This window comes from Vidua chalybeata, chromosome 12, assembly GCF_026979565.1.
Source record: "Vidua chalybeata isolate OUT-0048 chromosome 12, bVidCha1 merged haplotype, whole genome shotgun sequence".
Classification (NCBI taxonomy): domain Eukaryota; kingdom Metazoa; phylum Chordata; class Aves; order Passeriformes; family Viduidae; genus Vidua; species Vidua chalybeata.
Window position 1 is genome coordinate 4,746,069 of NC_071541.1, and position 24,377 is coordinate 4,770,445.

The 24,377-nt window shown below is 42.7% G+C and overlaps 1 protein-coding gene across 1 annotated transcript in view; it reads right to left on the minus strand.

The window, feature by feature from the left end:
* Positions 1-3,801: 3,801 nt before the first annotated feature.
* Positions 3,802-24,377, minus strand: part of LOC128794131 (uncharacterized) — a 33,534-nt gene continuing 12,958 nt past the window's right edge. The window contains exons 5-11 of the mRNA XM_053953791.1: positions 23,230-23,466; positions 22,533-22,610; positions 21,103-21,319; positions 16,225-16,433; positions 15,644-15,716; positions 10,483-10,600; positions 3,802-4,461 (exon numbers count right to left, since the gene is read on the minus strand). Coding sequence (XP_053809766.1) covers positions 4,266-4,461; positions 10,483-10,600; positions 15,644-15,716; positions 16,225-16,433; positions 21,103-21,319; positions 22,533-22,610; positions 23,230-23,466 — 1,128 coding nt within the window. The 3' untranslated portion in view covers positions 3,802-4,265. The remainder of the gene's footprint in view (positions 4,462-10,482; positions 10,601-15,643; positions 15,717-16,224; positions 16,434-21,102; positions 21,320-22,532; positions 22,611-23,229; positions 23,467-24,377) is intronic.

The following is a 24,377-nucleotide window of genomic DNA, read 5'->3' on the forward strand; positions in this document are numbered from 1 at the left end:
AAACACTTTACTGACCTGCTGGCCTTGGCCTTCCACACCCACATCCTGAGACATCCTTCTCCCAGATGTCATCCAGCACCAGAAACATTCTGTTGCTGCACTCTGGGGCTGCAGCCGGGGTACAATCAGCAGGTACTGCAGGTCACTGTCCTTGGGTCACCAGATGGCACCCACAGCACCTCTGCCTTCAGAGGGACAACCTCAAAACATTTCCTTCTGTGTGAGCAAGGATGGACAGACAAGCTAAAGATATAAAATCCCCCTTTTTCTCTCAGAGACCACAGTAACATTCAGCCCCACTTCCACGTCAAGCTCAGGTCTGCATTTTAACATATACATTGAGGAGACTGTATTAAAAAAAATCTAATATTATGCTTTTAAATAGAGAATTTACCTAAGTAAATAATTATTTTTAAACCCAAGATTTAAGCAGCTTTAGTATTCCACATTATGCTAATGTTTGACAATTACTAAGTGTGGGTATCAGCCAGCATTTTTTTTTAAGTTTAATTTAAAGCAATTTGACATGGAAAGGTTATTACTTTAGTTGCCAATAAAAGCTGTACTTTTAACATAAGTGTACACCAAGCCCTAGGGTATGTGACTATTATCTTTTCTGCAATTATGTGGTGTTCTACATAAATGTTTAAAAAAAAAAAAAAAACTTAGAAATATCAAAAGTACTAACTTAGCTGCAGTATGAAAGTTGAATAGCAGAGCCGGGAAGCCCGGCTCCCGCAGACACAACACAGGTTGAGGTTTCCTCCTAGAGGTACCGCCGGGAACGGCGCCTCCGCCTGCACGGCATCGCATCCCCCGCACCGCATCCCCCCTGCTCCACCATCCCCCGCACCGCATCCCCCCTGCTCCACCATCCCCCGAACCGCATCCCCCCTGCTCCACCATCCCCCGAACAGCTTCTCCCTGCTCTGCATGCCCCCACACCGCAGGTCTTCCCCTGCCAGGCAGGGGGAAGGCTTTTCTCACATTCTTCAGAGAATCACAGAACGGTTCTGGCTGGAAGTGCACCACAGTGCATCTCCTGCTCCCACCTCCATGCTCAAGCAGGGTTATTCTAGAAAACATAACACGGTGTTGAAGCCAGATAGTTCTGGAATATCCCCAGTGAGGGAAACTCCACACCCTCTCTGTTCCCGTGGTCCACCACTGCACAGCAAAGTTCTTCCTTGTGTTCAGGTGGAACTTCCTGGGAATCATTTTGTGCCCATTGCCTCTTGTCCTTTGACTTGGCATCACCACCATCCTCTCAACACCTTCCTTTTGGGTACTTCTACACATTGACATAAACTTCTTGAACTTTGTTTTTCCCTTTAAAGTGGAAATTGGTGCTTCCACTTGGCTTTAGGGCTGTGTCTGCAGAAGAGACCCCATGTCTGTAGCAATGAGCCTCCCCCAGAGCACAAAGCAGAGTGTGGGGAGCCCCATGCCCAAGGAGCAGCCACCCCACAGCTCCCAACACAAATGCCAAGTTTGATGCTACCAGACAGAAGCAGAACTGCATGGTTACAGCCCTGCCTTCGAGTGGAAATCAGCCATTTTTCCCAGGAAGTTCTGTGGGAAAGGGTGAGGAGCCACAGTGCCATTGCCAGGTCTCCCAAATGGATGAAGCCCTGGGTTCAAGGCCAGGTTGGATGGGGTTTTGAGCAACCTGGTCTAGGGCAAGGTGTCCCTGTCCATGGCAGGGGGGGTTGGAACTAGAAGATTTTTAAGATCCCTTCCAACTCAAACCATTTGATGACTCAACAGGCCTGTTGGAGGAGAGAGATGAAAGTGTTTCCTTAGGAAGAGACAGACCAGGTCATACACACAGGGAGAAAGACACTTCACTTCTGACACATGGTCTCCTCCAGGGTGTTTCCTTGGCCAAAGTGAGGATGCCATGAAAAACATAAGTTCTGTGAGGGTATTTGCCAATTAGCTTGGGGACTTGGCACCAAGTGCCGCGTCCCCTTGGGCTGCTTAGTCCTGAGCCCTTCCCACGTCATGGAGGGAGAGGCAGCCCCTTCCACCAGCCTCTCTGGGCCAACCTGGGGCAGGGCCAGGGCCCACACGGGCACACAGCAATGTCCCCAGACAGGAGCCAAGCCCCACACCAGTCTGTGCAGGTAACCTCATTCCTCTGCTCTGCCCGCTCAACCCTTCAAAGGCAGAGCCTGGGGGCGAACAGAGCAGGCGAGACAAGCTCTGGTCCAAACACTGGAGGCTGCTTAGTTAAGAGATCATTTTGATTTTTTTTTTTTTTTTTTTTAAGTCTAGGTGATTTTTTTTTATGTCTAGGTTTTGTTTTTAACTTGAAACTTGTGAAAATCACAGCATGACCTTTGCTGGCTGAAAGTCTTGGCGAAACCAGGGCAATGAAGTTCAGCTTCCTGCTGTGCCCTGCCAGTGCCTTTTGGTGCTGAACTTCAACCATCTCCAGGCAAGGAATGGGAGTTCAGCCTTAGCAGTCCATTCAGTCTTTTGTCTTTCTGCTGAGAAAGTGAAAACACTCCTCATAGTTCCAGTGCCAATTGCAGTTCGTGTTTCAAATTAACTGAAGTTCATTATTTTACACTTTAGGTGGAAGCTGCAACAAACTGTTCACCAGCAGTCCAAGCAACAGTATACAAGCCCCTCTAGGATCCCTTGGAAGAGCTCCTGATGAGTTCACCAATGTTTGCACATTAACCTCTGGGTGAAAAGCCAGCCAGAGGGATGTGAGAACTCCACCGAGCCCTCCAGAGCATGACACAAAATGATGCAAGTGTGGGAGCTAGGAGAGAAAAGGTTTTGTGAGCCCAGAAAAATAATAAAACGTTTGAATCCTTAATTGTTTTTCTTGAAGATTTATCCAAAATCAAGCTCTACTTAAGCCTGTGAGTTTGCAGAGCATTGTCAATAAATTAGATCATGCACACAAGGCAAGGGTTTCAAGCCAAAAAGCTCTAGCCCTGAGTCGCTTAACAGCAGCACGCCCCAGAAAAACGACTCAAGATGAAACATGAGATATGTATTAATTATCAATGGTCTAATAGAAAATTTAATGAAGACAAGTATCTTCTTGCACTTTATCCACGATAACGATGATAGTACGTCAGTGAGGCGCATACCTTACAACGTAGCAGTGAATGTCAAGTCTGAAGCCATTACAGCAATTCCCCACAATAATGGCCAGCCAATGCATGGGCTTGTAGCACTTAATCAAAGTAATGACATCCATCCACAATTATTTATGTTATGGTAACAAAGAGCTGCCAAATGCAAAACAAATGACATGAGGATTTGCAAGTGAATTTCTTCCCGTAAATTCTCCTTAGGTTATGCTTTAGGGCCCTCAGGATGGAAGTCTGTCTTTATCCAGAGCAATATCAGAACCATGGGGTTATTGTGCCATGTTTTACTGCCTATAAGCAATGAACCCAATGCTATCACCAAAACGAGCTCTTCAGCCAACAGAACTGTATCAATATCACTCGAGCTGGCCTTGGTTTACACCCAAGAGTTGTCTTCAGAATTTTACAAGAGGAAAATAAATTATTTGGAAGATGACCTTTGCTTACTTCTGTCCATCATAGAAAACAAAGACCCAGTTGTATCAACACTTAAACACACATTTAACTTAAAGTATATGAGCAGTCCCTACTTACCTCAAAAGGTTTGGATTAGAGCCATTATAATTACCAACCATGAATCTCTATTAAGTGCAGCACTGTTCTTTCAGGGGCATTTATGTGGGTGTTTGTATAAAAACACTGTCAAAAACTAAAGAACACCAGTAAATATAAAATGGCAACATTCAGGTTCAAATGTAATGAACTAATTTATTTTTTTTAACACTACATCCAACTGTTTTTCACCACTCACAGATGTCACTGGAACAACTTGAATACAAAAAAATTGCCTAAGAACAATAAACTACACAGACCAGCTAATATTGATTGCTTTAAAAATGCCCCCTGTTAAACTTAAATAATAGCCAAATCTCACTGCAGTAAATGTACTTTTATATCATTAAATACTAATTTAACAGAAATGTGACTGCGCAGTGAAAAGCACTAAAATGCTGGAAAACTGAAAGATTGCCCTTTTTTGTTTTGCCTTATTTTTCCTGTGCATTATACAAGCCTCCAAATTAACACCTGAAAGAAGAAAACAATAATTTCATATTAGCTGGCCACGTAGTCACACAACCCAAAGTGGGGACTAAGCTTAACTCCGATATGCACTTTCCAAGGCCTGTGAGAAGGGAGACTGCAGGACGCCTCTCACCACAGGCTCTGGCCACCCTCGATGACCAGGTTATGGCCCGTCATGTAGTCCGAGGCTTCGGAGGCCAGGTAGACCACGGCAGCCTGCAGGTCCGTGGGCTGGGCCAGCCTCCCGGCGGGAATGTCGGCCAGCCAGCGCCGCACCAGCGGCCGCAGCTCCTGCGAGCGGATCAGCGGCGTGTCAACGATGCCCCTGCAGCGAGCACACGGACCAAAAGTTTAGCAAAGAGCCCTGCCCAGAAGGAAAGGCAGCACCTAGAGGTGTTTGAGATGTTAATTCGGAAGGAAATCAGGGTGACGGTACAAAGGAGATGAGCACATCAGGCCTGCTCTGCGCTTGCTGAAAGTCATGGTGCAAACTTCCATAGCGCTCCTTTCCTATCATCACCTTTTGCTGCTGATGGGCAGCTCAGAGGTTTCCTTTCAAGTACACATACAATCACACAATCTCCTTGACTAATAGCACAAACCCCTTGCTTTTAGGTTACCCATAATCACCAGTTTAAATTTCTTTTCCAGAAAACAACAACAGCATTGGAAGTGCAAGCACCTTGAATTGGGTCTGTCACGGCTCTTGGGAACTGTTGTCCTCCCACCAATTTATCATCACTCTACAACTCATGTCATACAGTGTGCTTGTGTACAGCCCAGAAACTGAAAACAGACCAACTCCCCATATGTCAAACAAGGAGGGGAACAAAAGCCAGCACCCTTCTGGGCACCAGAGACTTTCAACATAAAAAAAGGAGGGGCAGAGAAAAGCACAACACACCCAGTGTAATCCCCCTTAAATCAACACCTGACAAATCACACTGATTTACCTTGTCTTGCCTCTTTTACATTAATGACTGACTCTACTATTTACTAAAACTCTGCTAAGTTTGATTTTTTCAGGTGCCCTAAAAATGATGCTGCAGGAAGCACAATGCAGGGCAAAGATTTGGCTGGCTTTTATGACTTTAACTGCAACTGATTTGTCATACTCCTCCTTAACAACATATTTGTATTTTGCGAAATGTATAATTTTTTCAGCCCCTGAACAAATATATTTACATAACTGTGTCTAACGAGAAATTACATTTAACTTCTCAGAAATGACAATAACTAAAACCTGAACTGCCAATTCCACTTCATTAGTGTGGTAGAAATGCATTCCAAATGTTAATAAAAATTCCAACATGCTGATAAATTAGCGCTTCTAAGGAGCATGTGACACCTTGGTTAACATATTCAACCTCAATTATATTTCTCTTCAGCACCCTGTTATCTGGAACCTTTGCTGGCAATCAGAGGTGCTGTTTTTCAGCGGCCAATTTTCTAGATAATGTAGCTTATCAACACTGTGGGTAAACTTGCCAATGAAATCAGGCTGCACTGAACCACACACACGCTAATTGCATCTCTTTTTTATGCATATTTACAGACTGTCACTTCAAAGAAATCAGTGGCCCATTGAGGCAGCCAGTTAGCTGGAAGAATTGCCTCTTGCAAATGAAAATTAGCAAACAAGCTAGTGATAAATATGAAATGAACAAAGTATAAAAATACCCGTTTTGTTCTGAAACTTCATCGGCATCCCAATTTAGACTTCCAAGGAAATAATTTTTTGAGACAGACTGGATTCTGGGTATGAGATTTACCTTTTGTTTTAAATGAAGGCTGAAATCCACTATTTACTCTGTTATGAAGTGGAACTAATTCAGATTTTCCCCCAAACATTTCTCTTTGCACTATTCAGGCAGGATTTAAATATCAGCTTTATATTTTATTGTAATTGTCAATAAAGAGCAGAGCAGTTCAGAAAAACTGAGCAATGCAACTCACTTAAGTTCTGGCAAGGTAACAAAATCAAGCACATTCCAGTAGAGGACTGCGAATGGTTTACTTATTTCCTTCAAGCAGAGCCCTCTGGTCTCCCTCCTTGCTTTCCCAAACTCCTCAAGAACTGGTTTTCTTCAGAGAGAAACGTGCTTTGAGCAGCAGACATGAAATATATTGAATTCCTTTCCCTTACGTGCCTCTCACTGAGCTTACAAAACCATCACCATCATCATCATCATCCTGGCTTTGCACTAGCAGAGACCAGAATAAGATCCATATGATTTTCTTGTATTTTTTTTTTTCATTTACAGATATATTTTAACCCCAAGGGAATGCAGATTAGGGAATAAAACACACAGTCCTCCAGCACAACAGATTTTGCTAAAAAAGAGGACGTTTTTCAATCTGTTAAGAAAAATGATCTTTGGTCTGATCACTGCAGTCTGCGAATCACCGTGCCGTGCCTCTTGCTGGACCTTTCTTTAGGTTCACTCCACATAGCAAAAATTTAGATGTGAAACCAAACTTCACTACAAATTTTTGTTATAGAAATGAGAAAAAAATATAGCGCAAAAACTTAAAAGTTGCAAACACACACACTGATGGCACTATAAATATTAGGCATGTCATTGATACTACACATCTTCTGGGAAAGCTTGGTGCCAAGTTGGGCAATTTTACGTTGTCGAACCCTTTTAGGCAGATTTTAGTTGGCTCCTAACCAGTTCCAGCAAAGACAACTGCCAATGCATTAATTCCCTACCTCATCTCGTATGCAGTGCTGAGCCTATCAGTACTTTCTGTTGCATGTCAATGTAATATCAAACTGCTGGTTCCTTAATGTTAGATATGAGCATCAATAGTTCATTATTGATACACAGGACAATTTGTGACATGGGGGGGGGAGGGGAAGACCACAAAAAAAAAAGAGAAAAAAACAATTGCCTGAAACATTTCCACTTCGAGAGACACATTAGGAAAAATATCACTTACCAGATACTTAACTGGAATTGTTACGTGCACTCAATCCCCAAATGAGAGCAAAAAAAGATTCCATCTGTGTGTAACTTGATTTCTTTCAGATGAGTTATTAATTTGAATGAGTTAAGTACACTCCACTTAATCAGGAAGTGTTTAATCACAAGATCCACTTAATTGGGACATCTCCCAAGGAATTAAGATTTAAGTCCAAAGATACTTACCAGCAACGACTGCTGCTTAATGGTGATAGTAATGCTGCTTAATTGGGATGCCTTCAGGTGATGCTGGGGTGCTCCTTCACCTGCCAGCTCTGCCTCTCCTTCCCCCTAATGGGGTGTTCCCCAAACCTGCCCAGCCTGCTTTCTGGGGCTACCAGCCTGGTGCAGCACTGTGTGGCTGCCTTCAGAGGAGCAGGGCAGGATGCAGGGCACACAAAGGCTCTTTGCCCAGCAGCCCACACCCAAATCCCTGCAGCCCATCAGGAAGGAACATGGTTCATCCCCCAGGGCTCCTGGCCTGGCTGTAAGTTGACCTTAATATCAACTTCCACCTGCCCATCCCAAAGGTCATCACATAATGGTGTTTCATGTCTTGCTAATCAAGAAGGCAGTAATTAGCCAAAAAAAAGGACATTGATTCAGTGTAATGGCTGCAAAAATGACGTGTTCAGTGCTGCACATGCCAAAAACCAGACACCTTCCAGAATTCCTTCTTCCATCACACCCAAAACACTTCCATGTCCTGGAACCAACAAAGAGACTAAACCCTGTGGGCAGCTGGGCATCAGTCAGTGCTCTGTAAAGTTCCCTGACTACACCCAGGTACCCCCTGCAGTTCAACCCCCACATCCATTTCAGGAAGCCTCCAGGACTTTCTTCATTTTTTGGCATCAGCTGTGCAGCAAGCTATGAGGTGATGGCACTGGATGGTGGTACAAGCACTGAGCACAGGTTCCACAATAGCAACAGCATAAGTCAGCCAAAACATCCAGGGAATCTCAGCCACCTCCTCTCCCTGAGCATCAGGTTTGCCTGGCCAGCAAGAGAAGCCTGCATGTTCAATTTTATAAATGCAATAAATCATCCTAAGGACTCTGTCATAACATTTTATGCATTGCTAACTTTTATGCATTGCTCTGCATAAGTTTTATGCACTCATTAAGAAATTAAGTTGATAAAAAGTGACCAGATAGGATGAGGGGGAAAAGGCCAAAAGGTTTGCATGGTGAAATAATGTTTAAGGCCAGACTGGAGCATTTGGAGCTTCAGACAGAGGCATACTGGGAGTGCCTTAAAGTTTTAATGCAACCATGACTGGGAGGGGTAAAGTACTTAAGGACACAGATATTTTACTTATCCAGAGCTGATCTTGGGTACTATCATGCCTTATATCTACATCTGTTCTCCTCAGACTTCTTAAAATCCCACCCTGTTATGACACTGAGGCTCCTGCTGGTGCTGGGTACTCAGATAAATTGGATTGAAGGTGTCCCTGGTCCTCAGTGAGTCACATGAAGAGACAGTGACACTAGTGGGGTCCACAGTTTTGGGGATGGGTCCAAATGTGCACTGAAATGCAGGTTCACATCTCACACAGACAGGACTATAAATGTGAATAGTTATTCGCTCAGAAGCAGATGTGGCTTTTGCTTATGTGATGAGGGATCTGAGCTCCCTGGACTGCTGCAGGCTCCTTCCTCGTGCCCAAAGGTCCCTGGGCAATCCCATCATGAGGGGCTCAGCCAGAGCTTGGAGGCTCTGTGAGGGAAGTTCTGCTGGTCTCCAAAGCAGCTCAGTCCAGGTTCCCACCTGCATTAGGGAAAACTGCTCTGTCCACAACAGGGGACCTCAAAGACAACAAAATCTTTGTTCTCCCTGCATCCTTCCTGGCTATTCCTGCAAAAAGGCCCTTTTTTTTTTTTTTTTTTTTTTTTTTTGTAAGATTTTGAGCTCAGAGCTAGAGATAAGACAGGTAGAGATGATCAAAATGCCACCCTGTGTTGTCTTGAAAAGTAGAAAGAGGAGCTGTCTATTTTTTCTCCATGCTCGGCAACTGTCTCCAGAGATATAACTTCTCTAGAAGTGAGTGCTTGCTTCCAAGCTGTACAAAACAATGAGTTTTGATAATTTGGTGCCTATATTTTAAATTTATGTAAGCCCCTAAGAAATGGGTAATTCCTCCTGTAAGAGCCTCCTCCTCCATAATTGCTGAGAATGTGACACAACTATCCCACCTCTGCTGGTGCAGATTACCCTCATGTTTTCAGACACAACTCCTGCCAGGTCCTGCTGAGCTTCCCTAATTCCCTTCATCTCCCCAGCCCCCAAAAGCCAGTGTAAATTCACTAGCACTGGTTGTAGGAACACCATTACAGTGCTGCTAGCATGGGCATGGGGAAAATCCCATTAGGAAGTAAGATGCTGTTGAAAGAATCTGTGGATCACGTAGAGCGACGGCTGGAGTCTCTGGTATAATTAGTAATAAATAATCATAAGGAAGACAGCTAGCACAAGCAAGGGGAGAGCAGACCAGCAGTAAAAACAGAAGCACTTTCCATTAAGCTCTGTGATTTTTTTTTTCCCCCCTCCACTTTGTGGATTAAAATATGTAATTTGTTTTCCCTAATTTGATCTACATTATTATCTTCATTATTACAATTTAACTCCTGGGTTAAAATCCTGCCCTTCTTAGTTACTCTGATTGACTTCAATGGTCTACAGAATTTGACCGCTTCCAATTAACGCTATCCACTTGGGTTTCTGCTCAGCACTATCATGCACTGCTAATTGTTTAATAAAATGACTGGTTGGGCATGTGTGTGAGAAGCAGGGAGAGACAAAGTGGATCTGGTAGGAAAACTTTTCTTTGTGAATAAATACCCTAAAACATAGAGCTTGAAATCTCAAAAAATAAGGAAAATTTAATTTGTAATAAATAAATATATATATATATTTACAAAACTACACCTGGCCTCTTGTGTCTGTTGGAGCTGAACAGTAGCTCAATAACAGCAATAAAATGCAGCTTTTAAAGTGTCTATGTATTTGTCTCAAGTAAAAAAGGAAAAGAAGAATTGTCTGTGAAGTGTCAAAACCCCTTTCTTTAACCACAGAAGGCTTGGACAGACTAAGGAAATATTTCATCTGGAAGGGAAATGCTAAAAAATACCCTTCACATTATTGGAAAACATATTACCAAATGCTAAAACCTCTCCTTAAATCCCTGAGTATACACAGCAACAGAGCAGGCTTGGTTCTAAGTATTTAAACCTTTGTTAAGGAAAAGACAACATAAAAAAGGATGCAATCCACCTGCTAATTAGAAACTTTATTTGCTGAGACAGTGTTCATTTGAGCTTTGTAGAACATTTCATTCCCTTTGTAGCTTCAAAATGAGACTACATTTTACTTACGGGGAAATGCAGTTGACTTTTACTCCTCTGTCAATCCACTCGGTTCCCAATGTCTGTGTTAATTTTACGACCCCGGCTTTGGAGGCGTTGTACGCCAACTGCTTCTGTGGGTGAGGGACTGCAAGGGATTCAGAAGAAGAAAATTATTTATTCTTCCCAAATTAAAATAGCTCAGGCACTACACAGACAACTCCCTGCATTGAGATGAGCTATTTGCCCTTTTCCCAGGTACCAGGCAGGGAGCAGCAAGAATTCATCCACCTACAACAGAAACCCCTAAATAGGTATTTTGCCATCTAACAATTTTGTGTCAGCAGATGGGGTACTGGAAAACAATGGTGAAAATAAAATTAAAGACATTTAAAAGATCCCATACTTGGGCAAAGACAAAACCAATGTATTAAACATATATATATGCAATACTTGACTGCTCTGAAGAAAGATAAATAATCATATACACACATGCACATTTATCTATTATAAATATGTGTGTTTATATACTTGTACACTGTAATACTAATAAAATGTATTATCATACAATTCTAAAATATTATATAATTAATAATACAATGTCTAACATATGTATTCTGTGCTATATAATATGTTAATATTATTTATTATATGTGGTAGATAACATGTGATAGCTGAATGTAGCAGTAAATTGTTTGATATGACATTATATGATAGAATATAAGTGCATAATAGATTTTATATAACATATTATATATAGCTTCTTGGAACAAATTATTCTCCCTAATTTTTAAATTATCCATAGTCTGATGCAAACACATCTTATGATCTAACTAATGTTTGTGTGGATGTGAACACAGGTGCATCCCAAAAATTCAGAACACCCACCACTTTCAAAATCTGAAGCTTTTGAAAATGTTTCAGAGATGTCACATGTCAGTCAAAGACAGAAAATGATCAGCTTGCTAATTACAATGTTCAAGCTTGTTAGTGCCGTGTGCTCGGGTGGCTCTGCCCCTCTCCAGCTCAGTGAAAGCTACTTAAGGACAAATCCCCTGTGGGTGTAAAGTGCCTTAAACCCACGGGAGTCAATCCAAGTCAGTCCAGGTGTTGGGATTCACACCCACAAAGTATCTCTCCTTGGACTTCTCTGGCTGCCATTAGGACTTCATTAAGCAAATCCAGTGCAAAGCATCCATCCATAATTAGCTCTGTATCAGCACAGAGCTTCACTGAGCTGCTGACTCTGATGGAGGGAGAGAGGGGGAAACCAGGGCAAATATCGGTAGTCACAAAGACAGGCAATTCCAGCCTGTGGGGTTGGATAATGCTGAACCCTGGAAGAAAGGGAATCACTGGGTTTGCACAAGGTTCAGCAGCCAAACCCCAACTCCCAGCACTTTGATGAAAGCACATAAGCAGCACTGGTAGCTGACATTAAACTGGTCTCAATAAACTAAGCTGATGCATCAGTTCTATATCACTCCCACCCATGGCATCCCAACACGCCCACTACTGATTTTATTGACTTAAAACTCTTGGGTTTGAGTATGTCAGTGCAATGGGTGGAAAGAAGGTGATAACTAAGTTACCCAAACTCTAAAAGAACCAAAAAGCCCTGCTGCAAACTAGTGAGCGTGTGAACAAGGACCTTTGCCTTGAACAGACATGTTTGTCAATAGATTTAAAGCACACACATGATGGGAGCAACAATTAGAGGGTTTTTCTTCTGCATATGCTGCAAGTTTGCTCAGAATTCAGAGGCCTTTTCCTTGCTAAAAAGAGCATTTCATACCATGGCCCTCCTCTGCCAGCATTTATTCTGCACTCTTTTTTGTTCAATAAGAAATAATTTGCATTTTGACCAGCAGAACTGCTTTGCCCTCGGTGTGTGCCTGTTGCCCCCTGACGCAGCTCGCCATGGGGGCTCTCAAAGAGATGTGGAACGTAATTTCTTGATTAATTGCCATGCATCAGCTCCAAGTTACATACAACTTTGGTAGTTAACCTTGTAACCTCCCAAAAGCAGTTCTTTGCTAAACTTTCCAAACATGTCTGGCTGTGATAAATCATTTTGGTGATCACTTGCTAAGAGGAGAGGAGTTCTGGCACTGGCTCTGCACCTACAGCGCATGTGGGTGAGAACAAGTTGCTGCAAGCCGTGAGAATCAGCTTCTGACTTGGGTGATGAGACACAGCTATCAAAAGTCCTTCCATGGATTTTGTCTTTATAAGAATATCTGAAGAAGGTAATTAGGAGCATGAAATTTTCCCCTGCTGAGACACTCAGCCCCTCTCAATTGGAAGAACTCAAGGAGAAGCCAACAGGTGCTGTGAATCTTTGGCGTTGGATGAGATTTCTGCATCTAAGCACCCCATGCCACCTCCTCTTACCTTACCTAAGGTGGTCTCTTACAGAGAGAAGAGCAAATCTGTAACCCTCCAAACTCATGCAAAATGGGGTTTGTGAATTAAGTTATGCCTCCAGCAGTGTCACCAAAAAATCTGCATTGCTAAGGCTTCTGGGAAGTGAGAAGACAGACAATAGGAGAAAGCAGATAAAAATTCTGCCAACATTAGCTGTGTTATGTTTTAAACCCCTTTGTTCTGACTTTGGCTGATTTTTTTTTTTTTTTTCCTAGTAACTGTTACAGTGCTGTGTTTTGGATTTAGGATAGGAATAATGTTAACACACTGATGGTTTAGCTGTTGCTGAGTGGGTCTTACTCTAAATCAAGGACTTTTCAGGGCCTCCTGCTGCCCTGCTAGCAAGGAGGCTGGAGGCAAAAGAACCTGGGAGGGGACACAGCCAGGACATCTGACTCTAACTGGCCAGAGGGATATTTCAAACCACATGGCATTGTGCTGAAAAACAAAACTGGGGTGAGTTGGCTGGGTACACTGACTGGGCATTGGTCAGTGGGTAGTGAAAGACTGCACTGTGCACCACTTGGTTTTTATGTCCTTTTTTCCTTATTATTTTTTTACCTCTCCTTTTCTGTCCTAATAAACTGTCTTTATCTCAACCCACAAGTTTCACCTTTTTTCCTAGATTCTCTCTCCCATCCTTGTGGGGAGAGAAGGAAGGGCTGTGGGGTTATACCACAACAACCTGACACTGCTGCTGCCCCCTTGTTTGGTGCATCAGGCTCCCAGCCTGACCTTGAAGCAGCCACACAATATTAATGAGAGGTGCACACAGAGCAGAGCAGACCACTTCCCACTGAAGATATTCACTGTAAAAATTACAGCTCTGAGTTACACCTGAGTGAACGGCCGAGCTACTGCTGCTGGAGCGTATGCCTGGAATAATTCCATTGGAACACCAGAATCAAAATGCACATATGCAAAATGTATGCAGCTTATCTTCAATTAATTAAAGCTGATTCTGAGCAGTGTATCTGGAAAAATCACAAACAAAAACCTCCCTATCCTGCTAAGTGTCTCCTCATTTTCCTGTATCTCTGAGGAAGGACTCAACCTACAACAACAACAAAAAAAATATCCCCTAACTATTTCTAGAAACATTTCATACTATGCCAGTTGGCCAACGTACTTAAATAACCAACCAACCAACATATTTATTTAACATTCAGCAGATGGACATGATATGAACATCGTGGTTTTCAGTCGTAGTTTCATAACTACTCGATTTTCTCAATGCCAAGATTCAAACAGGTTCAGAAGGTAAACACATCTCTCCATCTCTTAACTTCTGGCCTAATGTGCATTAACTTTCACTGATATTTAAATGCATCTTGGGATGACCCTTCCAGGTTGCTCTCAGGGCTGCTTTCCAATGTTCCTTGCTGTTCCAAGACTGGTACTGCCCTCAGATGTGACCCCCAGGTGGAGCTCTGGGGGTGCAGCTCCAAGCTGGGGCTGGGATGGATGCTTTGTTGGAATGGCATCACCATCCAGCTCAGCAGGGCTGTGCCAAGCCCCGATGGAAAAGTTGGAAAAAGCCTCTCCTTAAGCAGAGCAGACCACTGCTGGGCTGCAGCAAGGCTGGGAGCTGTGTGCCAAACCAGCAGATCCCCAGTTTGTGCCAATTCCCAGAGCTTCCTAACTTTCTCCAGGATGGACTACATCCCAGGAAATCTTGCTTTGTGACAATGATGTGGATGGTGACAGCCCAAGCACAGACCAGAGCCCGACTGCTCAGAGCAGAGCAGGAAAGCCTGAGGTATTTGATTTTTTTTTCACAATCTTTTCAGAACTACTTTGCTTGGGGAGTTTTTGTAAGTTTACAAAGTTGGGATGAAGGGATGGTGCCTGTGTTTATGCATAAGTAAAACAGCTGGTAAAGGCACTTGAAAAAATATTAACAACAACATTATAAATGGATTTTTGAAGAACCATTTAAAGTTACTGTGCAATAAACTGAGTAGAATGACATTGAATGTCAAACTGGGCACAGTAAAAATAAACATTATTCCAAAGGAAAATAAAAAAGACTGCATATTTATGTAACATTCAGCAGATGGACATGATATTAATACAGGGGTTTTCAGTTGTACTTTTATAGCTACTAGATTTTCTTGCCTAACTTGGCAACCCAAGGCACCATTTGATTTTTGGATTTGGACAATACTGCAACAGATGTCCAGACCAATAAAATAAATTCCTAAAGGGCTATGCTTAATTTGTGTAATTGATCAATTTTTGTTACATGGGCTTCAGCTCAGCAGCCTTCCAGATTAGCTCAGCAGTAGGGATTTCATTCCATATGTTACAATGGTTTATTGGTCCTTTTGATGACACTGCTGATTCAGCAGCGTTGGTGCAGGCACCTGTTGGCAATGAGAATATTATAAAACCCATGGGTACCAGGGCAAATACTGGCACAAAATCCTTTGGGTGGCTTGTAAGCTTCTTGTGGGCTCAGCTTCCCACGTGCCAAGGAGTTTGCCTGGAACAGCATGGAGGGAGCAGCACCTCTCCTGTGGTATCTGCACCAGAGTCAGAGAGGGTGTCTCCACCTTTTCTATAAAAAGTAATAAGTGCTCTAAAACATTGAGGACAGATAAATGTTGAAAAATGATATCAATAAAAATTTTGTAGTACATTTCCTCTAATACGAAATGTCAGTGATTTACTCCTTCCCAATACAGGTTTAATTGATTCAAATAGCATCGGTAGTAATTAAAATATGGATTCTGAAGCACAACTGTTAGCTCTCATCACTCACCTATTAAACTTGCCATAGATGCTGTGTTAATTATCTTCCCATATCCTTGATTCAGCATAATGCGGCCTGCAGCCTGTGACAGAAATTAAAGGAAAGACCAGTGACCCTTTCTGTGATTGTGCTAATAATGACATGATAATAAATTAGTCTTTTCAGAAGAGTTGATGTGCTAACACATTTTTTTTAAGTACCTGATATAAAAACTTGGTATAAAAATGGCTGATGCAGGGAAAAAATCCCATTGCCATTTCACACCTCTCCACTGTTGGCAATATTAAAAAAAAAAAAAAAATCATGAATGTTGGGAATTCCCCCCTCCAAGCTTTCTGGTTGTCAAATAACCACCCTTCAAAAAACTTTTGGCCTGGGATTGGGTAGCCAACAAGTACCAGCTGCTTTTGAATGTATTGACCAAAATCTGTAATTAATATAAAGCAAATCTCTCCTAAACTCCACCAAAACTAGGACCAATTTTATTGTGATAATTATTAATAAAATGCTATTATATCTTGAGATAAAATAAGCACTTAGAATATTAATACTCATTTGCAAAACTAACCAGTACAGTATTTCACACTTACTTGGCAGCACAAAAATAATCCTCGTAAATTAACATTAAAAGTTTTGTCCCATTCCTCCAGGGAAGTCTCTTCACTTGCAGAGTTCAGATTGATTCCTGCATTGTTGCATGCAATGTGGACTGTGCCCCAGCGAGCCACGATTGCATCCACCATCCTCTGCACATCCTCAGGCTTGCTTACATCTGCTGCCAGGGCAAGGCTTTTAATGCCTGCATTGAAATAAGAGTGATAGAATCAGCATGAGAATTCACAGGGGAAAAAAAAATTCTATTTTATGATTGTTTTTTAATTCACATATAGAGATATTTTATATATAGCTATATTTTATACATAGCTATATTTTATACATACATGTGTGTATATACATATATTCCACCTTAATTCATTGCTCCACAAACAGTAGCAAAACGCGTGTTTGTTTCTGCAGTACCATTATAAAGTTGCTGACTGCTGCGAGGTTTGCCTGCTGGAGACCAGCCTGGAGCCCAGGTGTGGGAGCGACGGCTGCCACTCGGGCAGGACGAAGCTTGGAACACTGCACCATCTTCTGTCCAAACCCTCAACTGCAGCTTCCCCAGCACCCGGCTGCTCTACAGATGCTTTTCTTCTGCCAGGTCCCCCTCCCAGGATGCTACAGAAATCAAATTAATTTGTCCCGAACTGCTCTCTGGATGAACTACAGCATGCAGAGAGATGGGAGCCTCAGACAAAGCCAAACCAGTTTTAGGTGGGAGCTAAGTGGGAATACCTGCAGGTGCACAGGTATGGCAGTCACAGTGACTTATTTATTGCAAATCACACTGCCAGAATAATGCAAACAGCTGGCAGTGATTTACCAAATTTGAAACATGAAGAATTTTTGCATTTTTTCCTAAAATAATCCAGCCATTGACTTTTGTACCAGGGCTGATCCATAAACAACTCCATTTAATTTATTATAAAAATCAGCTTTAAATAACTTTATTGTTAGACAGCATAAGAAGCCTGCTGAGGCGCCTGATGCTACTGGGATTATAACCAGCCTCAAAGCCAAACAAGGCTACACCAGTAAGGGCTGTGGTGAAATGGGTCTTAAATTAAGGAAGGAGGGAGGTGGCCACTGGGGTTGGACCATGATCAGTAGTCTGGGTAGGAAGTTGCAGCTATTAAAGCAAGGTATTTTTCTTCTATATAAATGACAAATTTGTTCCACACTGGTACCTCTTTTAGATCATTCTGATGAAACATTCAAAAGAAGAGATCATCCTATTCCAGGAGGAGACTCTCCCAAAATGAAGCAGAGACGGAGGCTTCCAGGAAAGCAAGGCAAAGCAGGAATTGCCCAGTTGTGTGTGTGAAGAAAATGGCAGGAAAGAGGCTTTTGCATGGAAAAGCTCATCTCCAGTGCCTCCAGGAGCCTGTCAGAGTGCACAGTCCAAGGTGATGCCACTCTGGGATGCCAGGGCATGGGAGCTCCTGCCCCTTTCAGTGATGACACCGTTCTCTTGATTTCCATGGCAGAGAAAAAATACAGACAACTAAAAAATGGATGCATGCTCAGCCACAAAACAAGACCCCTTATTTTATGGCAGATTTTACGCTAAATATGCTGAAAGAATAAGAATAGCCAGACAGCCCCTAATTGTTATCAAGACATGTAACACACAGGGAGTTGCTGCGATCTTTCTTTTGCAATTTACAGATAAAATGGGTGCAAGTGTGTTACTAATGGTAACAGAAAGACTCTTCACCTGCCCTCCAACTCTCACCCCATTTAGAGCTTCATCTTATAGATCAGTTTATAAAAATGAGACAAAAGGTGCCACATGTAAGTGTCTAGTGAAGATGCAGTGAAACCACGCTCACACTTCAAACCAGAGTCCCACACTCCACCTTAATCAATTCATCTGACATTCCTGCACTCTGAGAGGGGGGAGGAAACCACTTTCTGTCTCTCCACTGTCCCCTCAAACCACCTGTTAAAAATAATAAATAAAACAAACTGTGGGAAAATAGCTTCAAATCTACAGACACAATCAGGGGCAAGACACTCAACACAGGATGATGCTGCTGGGTGCGTGGTGGGGCCAGTGCATCTCCACAGCACTCAGCTCAGTTTTGTGGGGCTCGTGGAGGCGGGTTTGTAATGAGAGGGGCAGGAGAGGAGCCCAGGGGCTCTGTGCTGGAGACAATCACTGTGCTGGATATGCCTGAGGTGTCCTTCTGCAGGGACACACAGACGTCCCCCTGCCACGGGCTTCATCTCTGGTCTCTCAGTGTAAATGGAAGTAACATGTTGCATATAGACAAGAAGATCAGGAGTGACACTGCACAAGGCATTTGCATAGTTTACAGTGAAAATGCACATTTTAAAAATCCCATCAGACTAATTCTTCCCTTAGGGTACAGGCAGTGATTCCCCCTGAAGACAGAGGTGTGTGTAGTGGAAGGTAACCCTTAGGATTTTTTGGTAATGTTTCATCATTTTTGGTTCTTCAGTCAGGATCCATTAGTAACTGTTGAAAAAGGTATTCACACAGGATCTAAAAACAAAGAGCCCTGCAGCCAAGGGACATACACTCAAGCTGTCTAACAAAGCTAAAACTGAGATCACAGGCGTTCTGATGTTTAAAACTCATCATGAAATGATGGCACCATCCCAAAAGGCAGGAAAGGGCTCCTTGATACAAAAAGCAGAGCAGCTCTAAGCAAGCTAAGCAAAATGTTTTGAAAAAGTATCAGTATGGGAATGACTTGGGGCACTGAGCTTCCAACTTTGAGTCAGAGATCTACAGCCATAGAGGAGGAAAAAAATCACAGCCCCTTTGTCCTTATTAAAGCAGGAAAAATACGTATTAATGTTATGATTGCTTCAATTTACTCGTGAATATTTTGAGAGTAAAGCTAGCTGAGCCTTTTTGTCAAAATTTATTTCCAACAGAGCATGATACTTCTTTGAAGCCAAAATGTTTCATGGAAACATTGATTTCAACAAAAAGTTTTCAAGGGAAAGCTTCTGAGGTCCAGGCTGGAATCTCTAGTTACCTCTGGAGAGAAAAGATTGAAAACCTGACCTTTTCAGATCCTTTCCAAAAACGGGCATTTGGATGTAATTCCCTTTCACAAAAGCTTTACAAAGTTTGGGGGTTGTTCCAACAGGGAACGACAATAAATTCAAAACCTCAAAACCCATCATGAGATGGAAGAGATGTGCCCTGACCAGCTGCACTGGTCAAATTGATAGATAATATTTGACCTCAAAGGATAAAGATGTGTAAAGAGTGAGAAGTGAGATTTTCTTTGCTTTAGACTGCAATAATATTTGCTATGCCTCATGACCTCTCCGACTGCATTTTGGAACAACCCCCCACCTCCTCCAGGCTGGCAGCCCAGTGCTGAAGGAGCAGAGATGTAGGGCAGCCATTGAAGGGTAGATGATCAAACTCCTACTGAAAATGCCCTGGAGATGAGTTAAGTTCATTTTCCAATAGGCTGTTGGCATCCAAAGTCTCATGGCTCTATCAAGTAGCCCATTTCCATCCGAATAGCTCTGCTTGATATGCAGGATCTCACAGGGAAAAAATGTCCAAAAGGAGAGTTAAGGTGTAGGGCACAGCTACTTTGTGCCAAAACCATATGGCTCCAGTGCATAAGTGAATGAAAAGCTTCAGGGAAGGAGGGAATGGATGACTCTAGAATTTCTAATAGGAACTGGACACTTTCTTCTAGGTCATTATTAGGGATCAGAGCTTTAACCATCGCACCGACACTCTGTGTGAAGTGTCTCCTGCTTAGCAGAGCTGGGGTTGTGCAGACAGGGATGTTTTGCTTTAAATGTTCTCTGGGGAGCCTCAGAATGGTGTCCAAACCAGAATGACACCAATCCTTGTCTCTTCCTGAGACTGGGTGATATAAATGCCTCTGCAGGGGCTGGTTTTGCTGGAGAATATGGTTTCTAATGGCCAAATCCCTTGCAGAAGTCAGAGTGAAAACAAATACTGGTGACTTTATCCAGGTGGGAATGTGAAAATTTCCTGCGTAATTGTCCATCTTTAGAGACAATGAAATACTGAACTTTGAAGAAGGCTCAAGTGCAATCTCACAGAAGAATTTATAAAATGAGTAATACTTCCTTTTCTTTTATCATTAAAATTATATTTCCAGTTTTCTTTTTCCCCTTTACAATTGCAATTTAGCACAGCTCTAGGGGGAAATTCAATTTTATGTTACACTTTCTGTTTTTACTGCTAAAACAGGAGTGGCTTGTAGAGGATTTTACCTCTTATTTGGGATTTTACTTATTATGTTTATTAGTGTTTTGTTCCCATACCTGACCTTGCACGCATGTTTGAAAGAGAGCTTAAAAAATTACTTATCTTCAATTTAAAGGGCACAGTGAGAGATTCAGACTGACAATACAACTACCCTGTTTTGGTGTTTTGGCTCATGGTACAGATATAAGATCTGGAAGAGGGGGTAGGTGAGTTTGTGGGCTGTATCTTTCATTCACTCATAGTGAAGCCTGCATGATTTACTTTGAGCAGCACCATCTCTGGTGCTGGTCACACAGATCTCACTTGTACAAGGTGATCTTTCTCTGTTCCTGTCAGCTATGGCTCACCACTTTGGACACTTTTAGCGAGGAATTTTGTTTGGATCACTTTGCCTCTCAAGAAGAGTTTATATTGATAAATAACTCTCGCACATGGTGTGGTATCAATGAGTGCTGGCACAACACTGACAGGGCAGGAGAAGCTTTGTGCCCATGGCTTGAAAACCCTCTACTCTAAGCACTTCCCCAGCAGGGCTGGATGGGAGGTGATTGCTCCCATCACACAGAGTAGTGCGAGGTTTGAAGGAAAGCCACCCATTACAGTGCCTATCACGCCTGGTGCTTACCTTTGAGGCTGAGCTCACATGCCACCGCTTCTGCCTTGGCAAGGACCAGATCCACCACAGCCACTTTAGCCCCAGCTTCCCCCAGGGCGTGGGCAAAGGCCCTGCCAATTCCCTGCCCTGCTCCTGTGACGTAGGCGACCCTGCCGTCCAAACGCAGCCGCTCCAGGATGCGGCGCTGGTTGCAGCCCCAGAAGACATCATCCTTCACCACTTCTGTCTGAAACAAGAGCACAAACGCTGCACAGTAAGGGGCAGAGCTCACTGACAGCTGCGAAGGACTCTGCTGGTGAGAACAAGGTGGGAGCATGAGCAGGGATCCATGTCTTCTTGGCCCATTAATTAATACAAAAAGTATCACTAATTCAAGCCAAAAAGCCCCCTTATCCATACAGATATGAAGATCAAACAGAGCATTAAGGTGCCAGACAATGGAGCAGAAGGGCTATGCACCGGGGAGATGCTACAACTATTCCACTTTCAGGAGAGTAGCGTATGGCATTTCCTAGCCTGGCTTGGGTACAAAGTCTTAGAAGATCACTGATTAAGTCTTCCAGTTATTTCATCCCCAGGGCCCAATCTTGCCCTCAGGCTCAGCTAAGAGGCTAAGAACAAGGTTCCAAAGGCAGGATTTGGGTCAAGTAGAGTGCAATCAAAATATCTTCACAAGGCTGGTGCACAAATAAAGATATCAGCCAATAACTTAAACCAAGCTGTCATCTGATCAGCTGCCATACATCATTTCCCCCCGACTGGAATCAAAATGCAAAATACAAGATGTTTAAAATATTGAGTTTGAAATGCCAGGAATTACCAGTGGGTGTAGCTTTGGGAGTGCTCAGAAACTGCAAAACAACCAGGATGTTTGGGTCTGGGTTTACTGAGGTAGGCCATTATGATTCCAGATGGGAATTTCATTACAGCTGGATGATGCCCACTACATAAAACAGAGAAAGATAAAAGCACCTTTTTTTTCCTTAGGACAAGCAAAATGTAGGGGCCTGAAAATATCCAGCTCAGAGAGCACAGGAGGGCATTCTGTGCTGCCTTTGAGCAAAAAAAAATGAACTATTTCAGAAATGTTGTCCTGGTTCATTTCAGCTGGTCCTCAGCTCCATCTTCCCACACTCCTCTGGATAGGAAAGATGGGAGAGCACCAGGCACTGATGCCTGGTGAGCAGTACACCAGCCACTCCAGAGATTCATCACAGGACCAGCTGATCTGAAAGACTTTGCAAGGAATCAGCATTTATCAGCTTTAGTGCAACCCTGGACTAGTGATGCTAAAAGGTGCCAAGCTGTAAGCTGCTAAACCCATGATTATGGTACCACATGTTTGGGTTCTTGCCACCAAACTCCTGAAAATTATTTTGTCCCTGTCCTTGGCAGAGTCAAAATTTTCCCAGAAATGCTCACAGAGAGGAAATACCTACCTTGGATTCCATCACTGCATCTGGAGGCACAGGGCTCCTCCGAATGAGGCTCAGTCCACTCTGCACAGGCAAAATCACCTGCAAATATAACACAATTCTCATCTGCTTGGTACCTGGCTTTCTGTCACCCAAATTCCACTGATATGAAGGATAATCCTCAGGCCACAGTAGTTTTTCCCCTACTCCTGTTCTTTAGCTGAAGCCAACACAAACATTTCAGGCATTTGTATTTGCTCCCATTCCTCTTCCAAACTAATTGCTTACACAAATGCCAGGGAATAAAAATGCAGTCTTGTCTCTCCCGTTTCTAAAATCACAACATATTGTCTGTGCATCCTATTACTTCTTCTTTTTATTCTCTTTGCTAACTCCTGTTGTGCTGGTGATGCCCTACAGCCCCCAGAGCCTTTAAAGCAGAGTGGTGATTCTTTAGTTGTGCTGTAGAGCTGATTATTTACTCCTAAGTGCTCTCCTTTTATCTTGCCTTTAACACACTATAAGATGTAGACAGAGCAGAGACCACTCCTGAATAGAGAAACTCATACCTACAGCTCAAGTGAGGTGAATTATAATAAAATCTGAGTTCATTTTAGGTCCTTTGGATAATGGCACCAACAAAAGAAGCATTTTAAAGAGTACTTTGCAAAATCCATAGATACAGCACTGAGGGCACCTTAACCAATGGCATTGCACTAACCTGCTCAACACGAGGATCTGAATTAATCACTGAATTTAATTTTCTGACAGCTAGTACATTTTCATCTGATACATTCTCCAGGTAGACTTGTCCTTTCATGAGTGTATTCTCTACACAGATCACTGCATCCATGCTCAGCAAGTGGTTATCCATGACAAAGCTGTAGTACTGAGCAGCATTCCTTTGATCAGCATCAATAAAGACTATATCAAAGTGCTCGTCCTCAGCATGTAGTGCCTGGGAAAAAAATTATATTGGAGAAAACACTAATTATTTACCTGAAAGTTTAACATGTTGCCATTAATTTGTTGTTTATATAAACACCAAACCAGACAGAAACTTGTTCTTTTAAGGTAACACTGCTAGAAATGCTTCTGGAGATCTTGGGAGTTTTCCATGCTTTGCAAACAATTCTTTAGCAATGAATCTCTAAACTTCTCAAGGAAAATCAGGATATAAAAGAGGATGGCTTATCCCAGCTTATGGTGTTGAGAGTCACAGCAGAAACACCTGCATACCTTGAGTCAAGGTAAATTGATCCATCAGGGTAAGACTGACATCAAACTCTGACACTGCGGTGCTGCAAGAAGTTCTCTCTTCTCAAAAGAGCAACTATCAACAAATTGAAGAGTGGCAATTATATCAGTCTGGGGGAAAAAAAGAGGCATAAGGCAGATCTGGGAATTGCAAACTAGTGTGTCCCACTTCAGTAGCAGGAAAATGGTTGAAATCCCAATTAATATAGAATTATAAAGCACATGAAAGAACAGGTCATGATAGAGATAAAGCAGCACAGCCCCTGTGAAGGAAAATGATGTTTCTTTAATCTAAAAAAATGCTTTGGATGGCTCAGCAACAGAGAGGATAAAAGAGAACTGGCTGCTATCATCTAATTGGATTTTCAGAAATGTGGCACACCTTCCCTCCAAGCAGGCTGCTGATGATAATGTATAAAAGTGTTGATGGATGACCAGATGGGAGCCTTTACAGCCTTCTCCTGTGGCAGTTAATGCACTCACTGCCCAAGAGGCTGCTATGGAATATTTCAGATTCCATCTGGGACTATTTAACTGCATCTGTGTGCGTTGCAATGAAACAACATCTCATCCACCTATCTCGGCGAGCAGAAATGCTTTCAAGTCTTTGTA